Raw genomic sequence first — 18,804 nt, 5'->3', positions numbered from 1 at the left:
TAATGGTTGAGTTGGTTAAAAAATAGGGGAAGTCCCCAGAGGCCACAAATAAAAGACAACTTGAATACAAAGCAAGTTCTGGAGCTGGCATTTGCTTGGGACCTCTCTCCAGGTGGCTTAGAGTTTAGGCTTCCTAGAGCCATATGGGAGTCAGGAGATAAGACATGAGGCCTGAGTGAAGTGGGAAACAGAACTTTCCATGTATGACCTGTGTGTAAGGTTGTGTCCCGTGAAAGGCAACATCCTTGGTAAGTGAATTAGGTGAGGAGAGGGGGAGTAACACTATAGAGACAACCAGTAGAGACAATAAGCCTAAGTATTATGAAGAAGGATAAAATGAGGGGAAAAGTTTCCCTTGAAAATTACTAACACCAGTCTCTGCTCATATAGAATAGGGTACATCCTATCTTATGTGCAGTGGATAGGATAGTCTGAGAGTGTTCATGGGTTAGCAGTGTCCCAAGTACCCAGCAATACCAAACATAACCCTTTCGAGGGGAACAGACCCAAATGGATACCACAACTTAAAAAAAACAAAAAAACAAAAAAACAAAAAAACAAACAAAAAAAACAACCTAGGAGAAAATAGACAAGGGACAGTGAGTTGAAACAGAGTTAGACTATACAAATTTTTTACCTATAGGATATCAGATGAGTATGTTTAATATATTTCAAGAAATAAAAGAGGGTACATAACAAAGGAACAAAAGATACCACAAATAACCTACATCTTTGAAAAAGAACCAAAGAAAAATCCTAGAAAAATTTCTAATAATTGATATTAGCAACTCAACGTTTGGATCTGGTTCAAGATAGCAATAGAAGAGGCTTTTTTTTTTTTAAATTTATATCCAAGTTAGTTAACATATAGTGTAATAATGATTTCAGGAATAGAATTTAGTGATTCATTACTTACATATAACATCCAGTGCTCATCCCAACAGGTGTCCTCCTTAATGCCCCTTGCCCATTGGGCCCGTCCCCCAACCCAAAACCCCTCCAGCAACCTTGTTTGTTCTCTGTATCAAAGAGTCTCTTATGGTTTGTCTCCCTCCCTGTTTTTATTACTTTTGCTTCCCTTCCTTTATGTTTATCTGTTTCATATCTTAAATTCCACATGAGTGAAGTCATATGATATTTGTCTTTCTCTGACTAATTTGTTTCACTTAGCACAATACACTCTAGTTCCATCCATGTTGTTGCAAATGGCAATATTTTATTCTTTTTAATCACTGAGTAATATTCTCATATAAGAGGCTCTTGACCTCACCTCCTCCTATGGACACACCAAATCTACAGATACATACAGACCAAGTATCTCTGAAAAAAAGCCAGAAACTATCTGAGTGGCTCCCACACATTGGGTAAATGAGAAAAGACTCACATAAAACCCGGCAGAAGAGGCTAATAAACAATCTCACCATAAACCCCACCTCTGGCACAGCAACACACAACCCGGAAGGAACTTCCAACTTCAAGCCTTGCACTTCCATCTAAGAAATGGGTGACCAAAATGCCAGATTTTGAAAGTTAATGGGGCTTGCATCCATGAGACCAACAAGGCTATAGAAAACTAAGAGACAGTTCTTAAAGTGCTTACAAGGACCTACCACAGCAAACTCCTTAGGGTCCAGCTTAAACATGGCCAGGCTTTCTGTGAAAGAGGTCTATCTACACATCTTAATACCCATAGCCTGCACAGTGGGCCTCTAATTTAGTGCACAACAAAGGGCTGACTACAATACCCTCCAGAGACCAGGGAGCTGGTGGGTACCACCTTTGTGCTCTCTTGCTGCCTCATGCCAGATTGTCAATATTTCCAGGAAAGGAGCTTGTGTATACATCTGGGGACCCAGTTTTTGTGGCTGCCATCCAAAAGATGCCCCTTCATCACCTGGCTCTAGTGGCCAGTGTGGCTTACATTTTCAGGTCCCTCCCACAAAACTGTAACAAACAGAGAAATAGTTCTTGGCCACTTATCCCCTCAGGACACAGTGCTGAGGCCACAGACAGAAATGCCCATCTCCCAGTCTTCCCCTGAAAGAGGCATATTTGATATTTTAAAAGCTGCTGCCTGGAAGTTAAGCTTCCAATGAGCCTGAATCTAGGTGTTGACTGAGATCCTCCCCTTTGGGACACTGACAGATCTTGACACACTTTCAATACTGGAAGCCACCAAGAACAAAAAAGACTGCTTAGGCAATCACAAAGACTTAAGAGACAACCAATAGCTAGGGCAAGGTTGAATGATATGGTTCTTCTTCCACATGAGAACAAGTCCATCAAGACTAGGAAATGTGGCTATTTTATCTAAGGCATAGAAACCATCACTGAGAGGAAAAATGAAGAAATAGAGGAATATGTTCCAAATGAAAGAACAAAACATCAGAATAAGACTTAATGAAACAAAAATAAGTGATCAACCTAACAAAGAGTTCAAATAATGGTCATAAAGATACTCACTGAGGCCAGGAGAACAATGCATGAATAAAGTAAGAATTTTAACAAAGGGATAGAAAATATAACAAAGTACCATACAGAAACCACAGAGCTAAGGAATACAAAATCTAAGCTGAAAAATTCAATAGAGGGGTTCAATAGCAGACTGGTTGCAGTGGAAAAAGGATCAGTTACTCAAAGATAGAATAGTGGAATTCATCCAATCAGAAGAGCAAAAGAAAAAAGAAAAAAAGATAGCTTAAGGGACTGTTGGGACACTATCAAGCAGGCCAATATTTGCATGATAGGGGATCCAGAAGGAGGAGAAAGAGGTGGAAAACTTACTTGAAGAAACAATGACTGAAAACCTCCCTAACCTGGGGAAGAAAAAAGACATTCAGAACCAGGAATCCTAGAGAGTTCCAATAAAATAAACCCAAGAAGACCTACACCAGGATGCATAATTTAAGTATCAAAAGTAGAAAGTAAGAAGAGAATTTTAGAAGCACCAAGAGAAAAACAATTTGTTATATACAAGGGAACCCCCATTAGACTATCAGCAGAAACTCTGCAGGCCAGCAAGGAGTGGCACAATATATTCAAAGTGCTTAAAGAAAAAACTGCCAATCAAGAATACTCTACCTGGCAAAGTTGTCCTTCAGAACTGACGGAGAGATAAAAAGTTATCTAGACAAGCAAGAGCTTAAGAAGTCCAGCACCACCCCACTGGCCTTATAAGAAATGTTAAGGTGATTTCTTTAAGCTGACATGAAAGGGCTCTAATTAACAACAGGAAAATATCTGAAAGTATAAATCTCACAAGAAAAGGTAAAAACATAGTTAAGTTCAGAATAACCTAATGTAATGGTGGTGGGTTAATCATTTATAAATCTAGCATGAAGTTAAAAGACAAAAGTAGTAAATGTAACTGTAACTACAATAATTTGCTAATGGATACACATGTAAAAAGACAAATTATGACATTAAAAATATAAAACATGAGAGGGGAAATAAAAATGTAAAGCTTTTGAATGCATTTAAATTTAATTGTTATCAGCTTAAAATAGACTATTATAACTCTAGAATGTTTGATGTAAGCTTCATGGTAACCACAAAGCAAAAGCCTACAGTAAACACACAAAAGATACACAGAAAGGAATCTAAATATATCATTATAGAAAAGTATCAAATCACAAAGGAAGAAAACAAGAACAAAAGAATTACAAAACAGTGAGAAAACAATTAACAAACTGGCAATAAGTCCATACGTATCAATATTTACTTTAAACATTACTGGACTAAATTCTCTAGTCAAAAGAACAAGAGTAGTTCAATGTAGTAAAAAAATATAAGACCTGGGGCACCTGGCTGTCTCAGTTGGTAGAGCATGCAATTCTCGATCTCAGGGTTGTAAGCTCAAGCCCCATGTTGTGTGTAGAGATTACTTAAAAATGGAATGGAATGGAATGGAATAAAATAAAATAAAATAAGACCCAACTATATGCTGCCTACAAAAGACTTACTTCAGCTTTAAGGACACACATAGACTGAAAGTGAAGGAATAGAAAAAGATATTCCCCAACCTAGGGAAGAAAAGAAAGCATGGGTAGCTATACTTATATTAGACAAAACAAACTTTAAGACAAAGACTAATAAGAGACAAAGAAGGTCGTTACATGATGATAAAATGGTGAATCCAAGAAGAGGATATGGCAATTGTAAATATTTATGGACCCAACATAGGAGAACCAAGATATACAAAACAAATACTTACAGAACTAACGGGGGTAATAGACAGCAATACAGTAATAGTAGGGGACTTCAACACCTCATTTTCATCAATGGGTAGATAATCCAGACAGAAAATCAATAAGGAAACATTGGACTTAAACTACACATTATACCAGAGGGATTTAATAGACATTTACAGAACCATTCCATCAAAAAGCAGTAGAATATTCATCTTGAGCAAATGTGGAACATTCTAATTCTCCAGAATAGATCAATCATATGTCAGGCCACAAAACAAGTTTTAATAAATTTAGAAGACTAAAATCATATCAAGCATCTTTTCCAATTCCCATGGTATAAAACTAGAAATCAATTATAAGAAGAAAACTGGAGAATTCACAAATACGTAGAAATTAAACATGTTACTGAATAACAATGATCAAAGAAGAAACTAAAAGATAAATAAAAAATATCTTCAGACAAATGAAAAAGGAAATATAACAACCAAGACTGAAGGGATTCAGCAGAAAACAATTGTTAGAGTGAAGTTCACAGCAATAAGTGTCTATAGTAAAAAATGAAAAAGATCTCAAACAAACAATCTAACTTTATACCTTAAGGAACTAAAAAAGAACAAATGAAGCCCAAACTTACCAGAAGGAAGGTCATAAAGATCATAGCCAAAATAAGTGAAATGGAGATTAAAAAGACAATAGAAAAGATCAATGGAACTAAATGTTAATTCTCTGAAAATATAAATAAAGTAGGTAAATCTTTAGCTAGATTCACTAAGAAAAAAAGAGAGAAGATGCAAATAAAATTAGAAATTAAAGAGGAAATGGTGGCATAACTACTAAACAGAAATACAAAGGATCATACAAGACTACTATGAACAATTATACGCTAGCAAATTGGACAACCTAGAAGAAATGAATAAATTCCTAGGAACATACTACCTACCAAGACTGAATCATGAAGAAATAAAATCTGAACAGACCAATAACAAAGAGATTGAATTAGTAAACAAAAACCTCTTAACAAACAAAAGTTCAGGGTCAGATGGCTTTACTGGTGAATTCTACCAAACATTTAAAGAAGAATTAAGGGGCACCTGGGTGGCTCAGTCAGTTAAGCATCCAACTCTTGGTTTTGGCTTAGGTCATGATTTCATGGTTTAGGCTCTTCACAGACATTATCAAGCCTGCTTGGGATTCAATCTCTCTCCCTCTCTCTACCCCTCCCCTGCTCACATGTTCTCTGTCTCTCAAAATAAAAATTTTTTAAAAATGAAGAATTAATATAAATCCTTCTTAGACTCTTCCAAAAAATAGAAAATAAAGGAGCTCTCCCAAACTCATTTTATGAGGCCAGATTTCCTTGGTACCAAAACCAGATAAGGACACTATAAGAAAGAAAATTACCAGCTAATATCCCTGATGAACATACATGTAAAAATCCTTAAAAAAAAAAAAAATTAGCAAACTGAATTCAACAGTACATTAAAAGGATCATACACCATGATCGGGTGGGATTTATTTTAGGGATGTGAGGATGGCTCAATATCTGCAAATCAATCAATATGATATACCACATTAATAAAGTGAAGGATAAAAATCATATGATCATCTCAAAAGATGCAGAAAAAGCATTTGACAGAATTTAGCATCCATTCATGATAAAACTCTCAAAGTGGCTATAGAGGGAACATATCTCAACACAGTGATGCCTTATGCCATATATGCCACATATGACAAGCCCATAGCTAACATCATACTCAACAGTGAAAAACTGAAGACTTTTCTCTTGGAAAAGGACTATGACACCCACTCTTGCCACTTTTATTCATCCAAATAGTGGAAGTCAAGCTAGATTTATTAGGCAAGAAAAAGGGAAAAACAAGCATCCAAATGAGAACAGAAGAAGTAAAACTGTCTCTAATTCCAGATGACATATTATATACAGAAAAACCTAAAGACCATCAAAAAACTTAAATGAATTCAGTAAAGCTGCAGGATACAAAATCATTATACAAAAATCAGTTGTGTTTCTATACACAAAAAGGGCAGAAAGAGAAATTAAGAAAACAATCACATTTACAACTGCATCAAAAAAAATAAAATACCTAGGAATAAATTTAATCAATGAGGTAAAAGGCCTATACAATGAAAACTATATGCCACTGATAAAGGAAATTGAAGAAGACATAAATAAATGGAAAGATATTCAGTGCTCATGGATTAGAAGAATTAACATTGCTAAAAGGTCCCTAACACCCAAAGTGATCTACAGATTCAATGCAATCCCTATCAAAACTCCAGTGGCAGAGTGCCTGGGTGGCTTAGTCAGTTAAGTGTCCAACTCTTGATTTCAGCTCAGGTCATTACCTCGCGGTTCATGGGATTGATCCCCCTGTCAGGCTCTGTGCTGATAGCACTGAGTCTGCTTGGGATTCTCTCTCTCCTCTCTTCCCCTGTGCTCATACCCACACACTCTCTCTCTCTCAAAATAAATAAGCATGAAAAAAAAAAAAAAAAACCTCCAAGGGTAGTTTTCATAGAAATAGAACAAATGACCCTAAAATTTGTATGAAACCACAGAAGATTCCAAAAAGCCAAAGCAATCTTGAGAAAAAACAATCTGGAAGCATCACACTTCCTGTCTCTAAACTCTATTACAAAGCTATAGTAATCAAAATAGTACAATATTAGCATAAAAACAGACATATAGATCAATAGAACAGAACAGAGAGCCCAGAAATAAACCCATGTAAGGCCAATTAATATATGGCAGAGGAACCAAAACTATACAATGGGGAAAGGACAGTCTTCAACAAACAGTGACGGGAAAACTGGAAAACAACATGCAAAAGAATGAAACTGGACTACTATCTTATACCACATACAAAAATCAACTCATAATGAATGAAGGACTTGAACATAACACCTGAAACCATAAAGCTCCTAAGAGAAAACACAGACGGACAGTAGGCTCCTTGACATCAATCTTGGCAATGATTTTTTTTGATTTGATAACAAAAGCAAAAGCAACAAAAGCAAAAATAAACACATAAGCATTACCTCAAACTAAAAAGCTTCTGTAGAGCAAAGAAAACAACAAAATGTAAAGGCAACCTACAGAATAGGAGAAAATGTGTGCAAATCTGATAAGGGGCTAATATCCAAACTATACAAGGAACTCCTACAACTCAATAGCAAAAAAACAATCCAATTTAAAAATGGGCAGAAGATTTGAACAGACATTTTCCAAAGACATACAGATGGTCAAAAGACACGAAAAAATGTTCAACATCACTAATAATCAAAGAAATGTAATGTCAAAATGTAATGTTACTAATAATCAAAGAAATGTAATGTCAAAACCACAATGAGATGCCACTTCACACCTGTTAAAATGGATATTATCAAAAAGACAAGAAATAACAAGTGTTTGTAAGGATGTGGAGAACAGGGACCCCTTGTGCACTGTTGGTGGGAATGTAATTGGTGCAGGCACTATGGAAAACAATACTGAGTTTCCTCAAAAAATTAAAAATAGAATTACCATATGACCCAGCAATTTCTCTTTGGGGTATTTATCCAAAGAAAACGAAATTATCATCTTGAATATTTGCAATAGCCAAGACATGGAAAAAACCTAATTGCCCATCCATGAAGAAATAGATAAAGCAAATTTTATATCTAAAACAACATATGTGTTTGCTTTATCCATATGTGTGTGTGTGTGTGATCAGCCATTAAAAAAGTAGGAAATTCTGCTACTTGCAATAATATGGGTGGATAGACCTTAAGGATATTACACTAAGTAAAATAAGTCAGAGAACTACAAATTCTGTATGTTCTCACTTATATGTGGAATATTCAAAAAGAACTGAATTTATAGATACAGAGAACAGATCGGTAGTTGCCAGAGGAAGGGCATGAATGGGGGTGAAGGGAGTAGGCAAATTGGGTGAAGGTAGTCAAAAGGTACAAACTTCCAGTTCTAAGATAAAAAAGTCCTGAGGATGGGATGTACAGCATGGTGACAATAGTTAACAATACTGTACCATACATGTAAAAGTTGCTAAGAGAGTAAATCATAAAAGTGAACAAGAAAAAATTGCAACTATGTGGTGATAGATGTTCACTAAACTTACTGTGGTGATCATTTTACAACATACACACATGTCAAATCACTATGTTGTATACCTGAAACTAATACAATGTCATATATCAATTATATCTCAATAAAATTAGTTAAAAGTAAAATAAAAAGATAATCAGATAATATAATAAGGTATGATAAATCTATTTTTGGTCTTTGTCCCTGGTTCTTGGCACAGAGCTCCTAAAACCTTTGGATTTTCTGAATGACAGAAGTATCTTTTATTATTCAGGACAGGCCCCTTCCAGTTATGTTTATATCATTAAGGTGACTCTTGGTAGTCTCCCTTGGTAGCTTCAGGAGTGGAACTTCTTGCCAGAGGAATCAACCATGTGACTACAGAGATGGAATTTTCAGCTCTACCCATCTAACCCCCATCTTAGGAAAAGTGTGAGGGGTTAGAGATTTTGTTCAATCACCAACAGCCAGTGATTTAACCAATCATTCCTGTGTAATGGAACCTCCATAAAAACTCCTACTAGACAGGGAGATTCTTGGTTGGTTAATACATCCAAGTGCTGGGAACGTGGCATAGCCAGGGAAGGCATAGAAGCTCATGCTCCTCCTCACACTATACTTTGCCTTATGCATCTCTTCCATTTGGCTGTTTCTGAGTTGTAGCCTCTATAATACACTGGTAATAGTAAGCAAAGTGTTTTCCTGAGTATGTGAGTCCTTGTAGTGAATTACCAAACCTGAGGTGGGGGAAGGGTCATGTTAACCCCCAAATTTTTGGTTGGGCAAAAGTGTGAATAGTCTGACCATCCTACTGCAGCTGGCAAATGAAATGAGGGCAGTCTTGCAGGAGTAAGCTCTTAACCTGTAGGGTCTGATGCTAACTCAAGGGAATTAGTATCAGAGTTTAAGTGAATTAGACACCCAGTTGGTGTCAAACAATCAAAGAATCGGTTGGTGTGAGGGAAAAAACTCAGAATAATGAACAACGTCCTGCTAACAAACTTGAAAAGAGACATTTTCCTAGGAAAGATGTTTGGAAGTCATTCCAAACATGACTAAAGAAGAAAAAACCTGAATGGTCCTATAACCATTAAAGAAATTCAATCAGTAGTTAAAATTTTTCCCATAAAGAAAATACTAGGCCCAGATAGTCTTAAAAGTCTGTGGCTTATGTTTAAGGCACCTGGGTGGCTCAGTCATTAAGCATCTGATTCCAGCACAGAATCAGATTCTTTTTTTTATTTTTAAAATTAAAAAAAATTAATTCTGGGTGTATCTGGGTGGCTCAGTCAGTTGAACATCTGACTCTTAATTTCAGCTCAGGTCATGATGTCAAGGTTCATGAGATTAAGCCCCATATCTGCCTCTGCACTGACAGCGTGGAACCTGTTTGGGATTCACTCTCCTTCTCTCTGCCCCTCCCCTGCTAGAGTGCGTGCTCTCTCTCTCTCTCTCTTTCTCTCTCTCTCCCCCCACTCAAAATATAAATAAACACTTTAAAAAGTTAATCCTGACATTATATTAAATTTTTTGGAGAAGAGGAAAATTTCTCCAAGTAAATTTATAAAGCCATTACAGGCAGATTCCACAAAACATTTCCCTGATGGATGTTTTCCCAGTAAATTCCCTCCTGTATTTAATTCTCCAACACCGTACAACATATATATTTCTCAAACTAACATGTCAACTGATATTTATGTAGGAAATGCTTTATTTAGCACCCCAAAACTCAATACGTTTTTACCACCACCACCAACAACAACAAAGGTATAGGAAATGCCTTGAGTTACATTACAAACGTTGATAAGATGTCCACACCATATCAGCAAATCAAAAGCATACTGAATATCAAAGAAGGGGATCACAAATGCTACTGGTGATAAAAGAAGCATTAAAATATCATCCTCATTATGAATCATTCTCTGTCACATTCCCACAGTGTCTTTCGTATTTCATATTGCTCTTTTCCCCATGGTTTTATAGAATAAGAACCAAAAATGTTGACAAAGCGTTAAAGAACTTAATAGAGAAGGAAGAAAAAAAAGCAGAAAAGTAGTAACAATGAAAGAGAGGCTGTTACTGCTGACAAAGCAACTATTTATTAACAACTATATTGTTTAGTGATTCAGGAAGCAAAGTTATGAATATTTACATCCTAATGCTATACTTTGCTATTTAATGGAGGTTTGCTTACCATGTTTTAGTTATATTTTAGGAAATTGATTTGGGTTAACAAGCCACCCATTATAATTTTACCATTTAAAATAAAAATAGGAGCACTAGGTGGCTCAGTCAGTTGAGCATGTGACTCATGATTTCAGCTCAGGTCCTCATTTCAAGGTTCTTGAGTTCAAGCCCCACATCAGGCTCCATGCTGAGTGTGGAGCCTGCTTGGGATTCTCTCTCTCCCTCTTTCTCTAGCCCTCCCCAACTTGTGCACATGCTCATGTACTCTTTTTCTCTCTCAAAATAAACTTTAAAAAAAAATAATGAGAAAGAGATAAAGCTTTTGCAGATGATGTGATTTTTTAGAAGAAAACCCAAAGAAATATACAAATGACTTTAAATTATAAAAAGTATTCAAATTATTTAATATCTGTTGGATATTAATTTGGATCTATAGCACCCACCATAAACAAACATCAACCTCATACGGTTAGAATGAAATGTGCATAGTTCATCTGCAAAACTGTACTTATGCTCCTGATGAAAAAATTGGAGTGGGACAAGGAGGGGGATAAGAAAAACAGCTCACTTTTCACTCTCTGCCCCTTACAGGGAGTTTGTTTGGTTGGTTTGTTTTGCTGCCATAACATATTAACACAAATTTAGCAGCTTAAAACAACACAAATTTATTATCACACCTCTGTCGACAGAAATCTGGCATGAGCCTCACTGGCTAAAATCAAGGAATCAGCAGGGTCGTGCTCTTTCCTGGAGACTCCAGGAAGGAACCTGTTTCCATGCTCATTCAGGTTGTTGACAGAAGTCAGTTTCCTGCAGTTGTAGAAATGAAGTCCCTGGTCCTTGCTGTCACCTGAGGGCCATTACCAGCTTCTAGAGCTGAAACTGTATTCTTTGACTTCAAAGATCTTCCTCCAGTTTCAAAGCTAGCAATGGAAGGTTGAGTCCCTCTCCTGCCTTCTCTTCGGCCACATCTCTAATTCCTCTGCCTTCTTCTTTGATTTTTATCTCATCTCATGGTCCCCAACATTAATCACATATTCACAGGTTCAGGAGAGGAGGATGTGGAACATTTGGTGGACCATGATTCTGCCTACCCCACAAGGAAACCCAGCTTCTTCCATGTTTGCACTATCACTACCTGTAGCTTGTACATTCTTATAATAATGCCTCAGCCCCAGCAGACAAGGGTGGTGGGAAAACTAGGTAGAAAACATCCTCTATATTTTTCTTGTGTCCTTGCTGCTGGCCTTGGCTTAATTATTGGATTTTCTTTATCAGGCTGTGTGAGGTTGAAGCAGACAGGAAGATGAAGAATTTAGAATTGATTTCCTCACGACACTAATCCGGTAATTGGAACAAATGCCTCCCCTCTTTCTACTCTTGAAACCATCCAGAGTTTGGGAAAGAGATATATAGGGGACAATAGGAAAGAGGAAGGCAGGAGCAAAAATGTCAAGCCATTAAAAGACAAACATAAGCATATTTGTCCTTTCCTTAAGAACTCAACCCAAGAAGATTCCATACCTGGGGTGATGATAAATGAGAGGAAGAGCTAAGCTCCTAAGAGTCATTTGTTGGGTGTTATGATGTATTACACAGTGCTAGATGATTCCACAAGCCTTTCTTAATTCTTTAAACTAACATGTGGTTCATGGGTATAGTTATTATCCTGTAAATGAGGAACCTTGGGGCTCAGAGAGGTGGTCATTTACTTGAGAGAACAAATGTCAGAGCTGGATGTAAACCTAGGTCCGGAGGCTGCTCCAGCTCAAGGGAAGTTCCTCTCTCCTTGACTTCCCCTAGCAAGAAGGCAAGCTTGAGATTTGTTATGAACACTACACTGTTCCCTTCAACGTCTTGAAATTATAGAGGTATCCTCCTTCCCCAACCTTTCCCTCCCCCAGATGTTAGTGACTTCCTAATGAAGGTCTCAGTTATTTCCTTTCTTGTGATCATTACACATTACTCCTTCTGTATGTCCCCATTGTCTGAGTTGATGTTACCATTCAGGCTAGTACTTATGTAATGACCACTGGGCTGTGAGCTTGAATTTTCTTTTTCTCCTTTTCTCTCCCTCTCTCTTTTTCAGAAGATTCAAAGAAACAAGGAAAGGTGCTGGCATGTGGTCTCTGGATAAGTCTCCGCTAGGACTTATAGGAGCAAGGAAACCCCCTTGCTATCACACAGCAGGTTTTACTGCAGTCTCTATCCCTTCAGTGAGTTATGGTTATCAAGCAAAAAGCCACTTAGCAACCTCTGCTTCACTTCTGTGGTAATAATTAATCAACTCTAGAATTTCAGCCTAAAATCCCAACTCCTACTGCAAGTACAAAGCCTTATATGATTTGCTCCTACCTGTCTCTTCCGCTGCGTCTTATGCCACTCTGCACTCCTCAGGCACCTGCAGCCACACTGGCCAAGGCCTGCTTCTCAGCACTGGAAATGTGACTAGTCTCAACTGAAATGCGCTGGAAGTATAAAATATACACCAGACTTTTAAGCAAAATATATCACTAATATATATCACTCATCACTAATGATTTTATATTGATTACATATTGAGTTACAATGGAAACTAGTTTAATTTGTTCCTATTTATTTATTTATTTATTTATTTATTTTTGTGTGTGACAATTTGAACATTTAAAATGAATTCGTGGTCCGCACTGTATTTCCATGGGACAGTGCTGCTCTACCACATTACCTTCTTTTGTTTCCCTACTTAACACACTGTCTGGACCTACAGTGTCCATGTTGTCTGTTTAGTACCTTTCTCGCCCAACCAGAACGTAAGGCAGGAACACTGTCCTCATTCACACTTGATTCCCAGGCATTTAGGACAGAGCCTGAAGCTTCCTAAGTACGCTACAAATAGTCTTTGAAGGAAACGCCTTACTCTTCCTCAGCTGGAGACTAAAGAACTCGAGGTCTCAAGTCCTCTGAGTTACACCCGTGGCTCAGAGCAGACCACATGCTCCCGACCCTGGGAAAGAGGGAGGTGAATGCACAACCTGACGGGAAAAAAGCCTTCCGGGAGGTAGCACCGGTCGCACGACGCACAAACGAGGCGGCGACCCCAAGCCCCTTCGCCCTCTTTCCTCCTGGAGCCCCGCCCCACGGCCAATCATTGGGCACTTAGCCCTCGCGCCACATTGCGGCGTCTCGCGAGGGCGCAGCGGCCAGTGGTACAGCCCGTTCCCCCCGCGCTCCCCGGACAGTGGGTCCTTCCAGTCGTAGAAAAGCATTGTGGGATGAGACCCCCGGCCTTTTCTCTTTTGCGCTCCGGGGTAGGCGAGGTGTTTCGCGCTTTCCGGGATGGCGGGGTTGGGGGGTCGCTGGGTATCTCGGTCTCCGAAGGGCCCAGGCGCTGAGCAGGGACGCGCGGCCACCCTGAGGGCGATGGGATATGCTTCGCCGCTGTGCCGGGCCCGAGGATCCCGTGCCGTGAGTCCGTGGAGGGAAGCGGCCCGGCCTGGTCTCCGCCACGTTGTCCGTGGACCTCAGAAGACCCCAACGCGGCCCCCAGGCTGCGTTCCCACTCCAGGAAGTGGAAGGTGGACTTGAGTGCATTTGAGTTTATTGGACACGTACTGTGTGTCAGGGAATTTTTAATAGAAACAGATTTCTCGTGAAAGAGAAAGGCCTCACCCCGTAACTGCATGTATGCCTACAGTATCCCATTTGAGATCAAGTCTACGTAGGAGTAAAGTGCCGTTTAAGGTTTAGATCTCGATATTTGTTTCAAGATAGAGAACTTGGCGAGTGAGCGGCAACGGCTTCGCAGGTGAGTTTGCATTTAGTGCAAGGAGGAACCAGTTGCATCCCAGCTTTTGAAGGTTTTAACCACTTAAAACACTTTGTACTGCAGTTCTTGTTAACCTAGTCGGGTTTGAATTGTACAAGAAAATCTACAGCTGGTATTAATCACCTTTGAGCTCATCCACAGAACAGTACATTATGGGGTCAGCAACTTTGTGCCATAGATAGAGCAGTCCTTGGGTAGGTTTCTTGTAGCCTTTGTGTTGCCCGTTCACTTTTGGAAACTAGTGAATGTGGTGTCAAAAAAGGCGTAAACTAAACCCTTTGCAGCCTTTTCCTGCCCTTGAATTTGGTATCTTTGGCGTAGGAGCTGCACAAGTAACAGTTTATGCTTTTACATTAGTTGACACGTGTGATCTTGAGTCTTAAGCGTAAAGTTTCTCTTAAGCAGTTTTTAACTACATTTTGTTCAGGTGAAAGACGGATGCTTGAAGCATATCCTGCTGCTAGCTGAATTCTGTCCTGGAGCACCAAGGGTGATCCTAAGGTAGGATGATGGTGTTGCAGTGCTGTCTTAAAACAGTTATTTGTAATGCAAACTTCTAGGTTGGGGTGCTTTAATGGGTATTAAATTAGTACTGCAACGTGTAGTTAAGAAGGTGAAGTTAACGGCAAATAGGAAAGCCTGTTCCCAGCTTAGTTTTGGAATTTTAAAATACGTGTTTCTTTGTGTAGTAACTAAATTTCCAACACTTGCCAAATCTCAGGTTTTATGTGGACGTTTAAAGCTGAGTCCAAAATGCAATTCAGAAGGATATACTGAGTTTTATTATGAAGCTTTTAATGTTTGATGCACGTGAATATATGTCAAATTCAGTGCTTTATTTTTTCTTTTAGGATGTCCTTGATGAATTCAAAACCATCACAGGAAATCTTGACAAGAGTGGCTTGGATCATTTAAAATTCCCAGGAGTCTGAGGGGTACTAAAATAACTGTTTTGGAACTGTCCATAAATCTACCTTTAAAATAGTGGGGCTATGAATAAATATTTCCTTGTGTTTCTTGGAGGTTTGTGTATTAAGTAATTAACTGCCAGCAAATAGCATTCTTTTGAAAGATCAAAGAGAAAGGGAGGGTTTCTATCCTCCCCGCCCCTGAAACTTGAGAATGGTTTAATCTCAGCTAAGATTGATATTCAGAGCTACCAATTATGGAGAACTAAGTGCTTGCTTTCAGTGCTTCGGCCTGATGAACTAGAGTAGTTGGTTTTTAGGTCACAGGTGTGTTTTACGTTGTCACTGCATTTTTTTTTTGTTTGTTTGTTTTGTTTTACCCTCCACCTCAATTTTGTAGGAAAGAACAAATAGTCTTTGGGCATTGAAACATTTATTGAATTTTTCAGTAACGTACTAGGAGGTGGGAACACAAGGGTGAGCAAAACACAGTCCCTCCCTTTGGAAGCTTAGAGTTGAATGGGAGAAATATCACAGATGTGAAACTGCCTTTGTGAGACAAGTCTCATTCATGAGTTGACCCAAGGAAACCTGAGAAAGCGGTTGAGATTAAGGGCAGTTATCATTTTTGCAAGGCAAAGTTGGGAATGGCATATGCAGAGGCCTTGGCCTAGGAAAGATACAGGTTTGTGACAGTTGTAGTTACTTTCCGTCTTAAGTGTCCTGATTTAGATAAGAGTTGAGTGCTTAATGAGGCTTGAAGGTGGCTATTAAGGGAGCCCATGGGTGTTACAAAATGAGCCTGAGCAGGTAAAACAACAGACCACATAGGGCTCTGTTTAATGCACGGGGAAATGTTATAGTTGTCATGTGTAAAAAAGGAGATGCGGGTGGGCCAGTTGTTGAAGCAAGTGAGGACCACCTTGGACCAGGGTGGTAGTAAAATTTGGAGATCATTAAGCTATAGAGAGCAGAGCTAACAGGACTTGGTAATAGGGGAGGTGTTTAATGATTGCTATGTGTGTAGTTTTGCACATTCACATGGTAGTGGTCCTGAATCCAGGGAGCAGCATTTTAAACTGTTGAACTGGGATTGCCTTTGAAAAATCTAAGTGCCCTGGCAGAAAGACTAAGCTATGGAAATAAACCTTAAGGCTATGGGCATAAATGAGATCCACCTGGGGTAGAGGAGGAGGACTAAGCTCTGGGAAACTAATTGATGAGGTAGAATAGCATCTTACTGAAGAGCAGTAAAAGATGGTCAGAACAGTGCAAACAATGAAATACTGCACTAAAAATATGGCAGGGTAGCCTAAAGTTACCTTTGGGATTTGGTGACAGGTGATTTTAGCGTAAGGTCTGTAGTGGAGGAGGATCTTAACAGTTTACAGTCGGGATTAGAAGAATTGACACCAGCTGCAGATAATCCTTTTGAGAAACTTGGAATGGGAGAGGAAAATAGTAGCTGGAGAGGGATTTGTGGTTGGAAAAGTTGGTTGGCTTTTATTTTCCTTTTTTTAGATGGAAGAGTTAATAGTTTAAAACCAAATGGCAAGGATCTAGCTGACAGGAAGTGGACAGGGACAAGAAGGCTGAAGGAGAGTGGGTTCCAAAACACAGGTGCAGGGACAGGAGGAAAGGAAGGATTAGTGTTGATGACAGCTGGAAAGTTTGTGGGTAGGGAGATAATGTCCTGCAGGAGTATCTGTTTTCTCTGGAAAGTGGAGTGCAAAGTCATCCTCAGATGAACTCGTCTTTGGGGGTGGGAGTTAGATAGCCAGGCAGGATGGAGAGACCATTTGAGGTTGGGTTTCATGAATTTATAAACGGAGGTCAACTGAAATCTACACATAGCATTTTCTTTTTTTTTTTTGAAAACACAAGGACACTAGAAATTAAAAGCAACACTTAAAAAGCTTTTTACATTTGTAAATAACCAGTGGGACTTAATGCCACAAAATACAGTATTACAAAGAACATTTATATGAATAAAAACTTCAGTCTGAAAGTGAGATCTCAGTCTTCATACATCTGTGCACAGGCTGAGATCCACCTAGAGTTGGGAAGAACCTTTTTGTCCACTTGGTGTACCTAGCTAGGCAGCTGCACACTAGGATTCCAGACCTTTGATCAGAACCACCTGATCTTGGTTGTGGACACAAGATAACTGGAGTTTCCAGGAAGGAAAATAGGGCGTCAAGGCATGAGTTTTCTCAACCCTTCTTTGAGTTGCCAAATAAAAAGGCCCTTCAGCACAAATACACTGTTAAACATTTAGAAGATGCAACAGACTCCCATTTTTTTTCTGAAGAAACACTTTCTGCAGGTCCAAGATATTTGAATAATTCACAGTTTGAAAGTAAAGGTGGCACACACACACACACCCTTCCCACCCCTATTCTCTGGCCCTTCACTGGATCAAGTCCATCTTGAGGCGTGAAGCTTGGACAGTTTTTACTGTTTTTGCTATGTGTTTTCCAGTCAGATTGCTTGTAGATGTCTGAGATTTTTCTTCAATCAGGCTATCTTTAGATCCATTTCTTCTCTAGAAGAAAATATATTCAAAAGATTAAGATTCAGAGAAGAAAATGGCCAAATCAACTTTATTAATACATCAGAAATTAAGGTTCATAGTATCAAAAGCTGTTCAACAAATACCCTGGTTATGACATGAAGATTGTAAAGTTAAGTCTGATTGTAACATGCATAATACACTAAATGCATGAAAATTAGTCCTAAATCACCCAGTTAAATATTTCTAGTCATTCCTAAACCAGACTCTCAGGTTGAATCAAGATAATTTTAGAGTGTGAGACCTCTGAAATGGAAGATGTCTGGATAATCTGAGAGGTAGGGGAAGGACAGTGTATGTGAAGAATGGAAAGCTAATACAGCAAGAGAAAAGGAGCTGGGAGGTCACCTAAAACAAGCACTACCTTGTAAGTTACTTTACAGTAAAACCGGTCTCTGCCTGCATATCTTAAGGAAATAAAGTGAGTCAGAGTCCATGATTCATCCCACCTTTACCAGCCTTCTGCATGAAAAAAGGAAGTGAGGTGTAGACAGGCCATACCACTACCAGAACTCTGGCACCATGACAGAACTTGGGAAATGCAACTTCCCTGCTTCCAGTGTCATTCAAGTCCTTTCTCCATGTGGCAACCACATCAGTGGTTTCCTTTTGGCGCGTAGAATAAAGCCCTGCGAAATCTGTCCCCACCCTCCTCCTTGCTCCGAGCACACTGGTCTTGGCTCAAACACCCCCAGGACCTTTACAGACTTCTCTCTTGCTCTTCCATCCGCACCTGGGTGGCTCCTACTCCGCAAGTGTCCAGCTTTATACATCAGTTCCTGAGATCACTGGTCACCCTATTTCTGTCATCGGTTTCTGAGTTAACTTTCTTGGACCACCCTATTTCTGTAAAGTCACCTGTTGATTTTTCTTTCTTTTTTTTTTTTTTTTCAATATATGAAATTTACTGTCAAATTGACCTGTTGATTTTCTAACTGAGCCCTTGGTTTCTTCATAATGCTTCCCTAATGATTTTGTTAACTTTTATGTGTTCTATGTCTAGGCCAGGAGTCTGAATGAACATTTTTCTCAGAAGGGCC

The 18,804-nt window shown here is 38.9% G+C and overlaps 1 protein-coding gene, 1 long non-coding RNA gene and 1 other non-coding gene across 7 annotated transcripts in view; 1 reads left to right on the top strand and 2 right to left on the bottom strand.

The window, feature by feature from the left end:
• The window catches only part of LOC109267603 (uncharacterized), a 39,820-nt gene extending 26,248 nt beyond the window's left edge, over positions 1-13,572 (bottom strand). Inside the window, exons 1-2 of the long non-coding RNA XR_002080193.2 lie at positions 13,376-13,572; positions 12,835-12,947 (exon numbers count right to left, since the gene is read on the bottom strand). This is a non-coding gene — a long non-coding RNA (uncharacterized LOC109267603). The remainder of the gene's footprint in view (positions 1-12,834; positions 12,948-13,375) is intronic.
• A 919-nt stretch (positions 13,573-14,491) lies between these two features.
• LOC128778471 (small nucleolar RNA SNORA13) lies at positions 14,492-14,625 on the top strand. The gene has a single exon (XR_008424057.1). It is a non-coding gene; the product is annotated as a small nucleolar RNA SNORA13 (small nucleolar RNA).
• Positions 14,626-15,608: 983 nt separating this feature from the next.
• The window catches only part of EPB41L4A (erythrocyte membrane protein band 4.1 like 4A), a 252,054-nt gene continuing 248,858 nt past the window's right edge, over positions 15,609-18,804 (bottom strand). For all 5 annotated transcript variants that reach the window (XM_019450505.2, XM_019450508.2, XM_019450506.2 and 2 more), the window contains one exon: positions 15,609-17,737. In XM_019450505.2, coding sequence (XP_019306050.2) covers positions 17,603-17,737 — 135 coding nt within the window. In that variant the 3' untranslated portion in view covers positions 15,609-17,602. The remainder of the gene's footprint in view (positions 17,738-18,804) is intronic.

The sequence above is a fragment of the Panthera pardus genome, unplaced genomic scaffold (genome assembly GCF_024362965.1).
Source record: "Panthera pardus isolate Hobbes unplaced genomic scaffold, ASM2436296v1 HiC_scaffold_2, whole genome shotgun sequence".
Lineage (NCBI taxonomy): Eukaryota > Metazoa > Chordata > Mammalia > Carnivora > Felidae > Panthera > Panthera pardus.
This window is presented reverse-complemented; position numbering and strand designations above follow the sequence as displayed.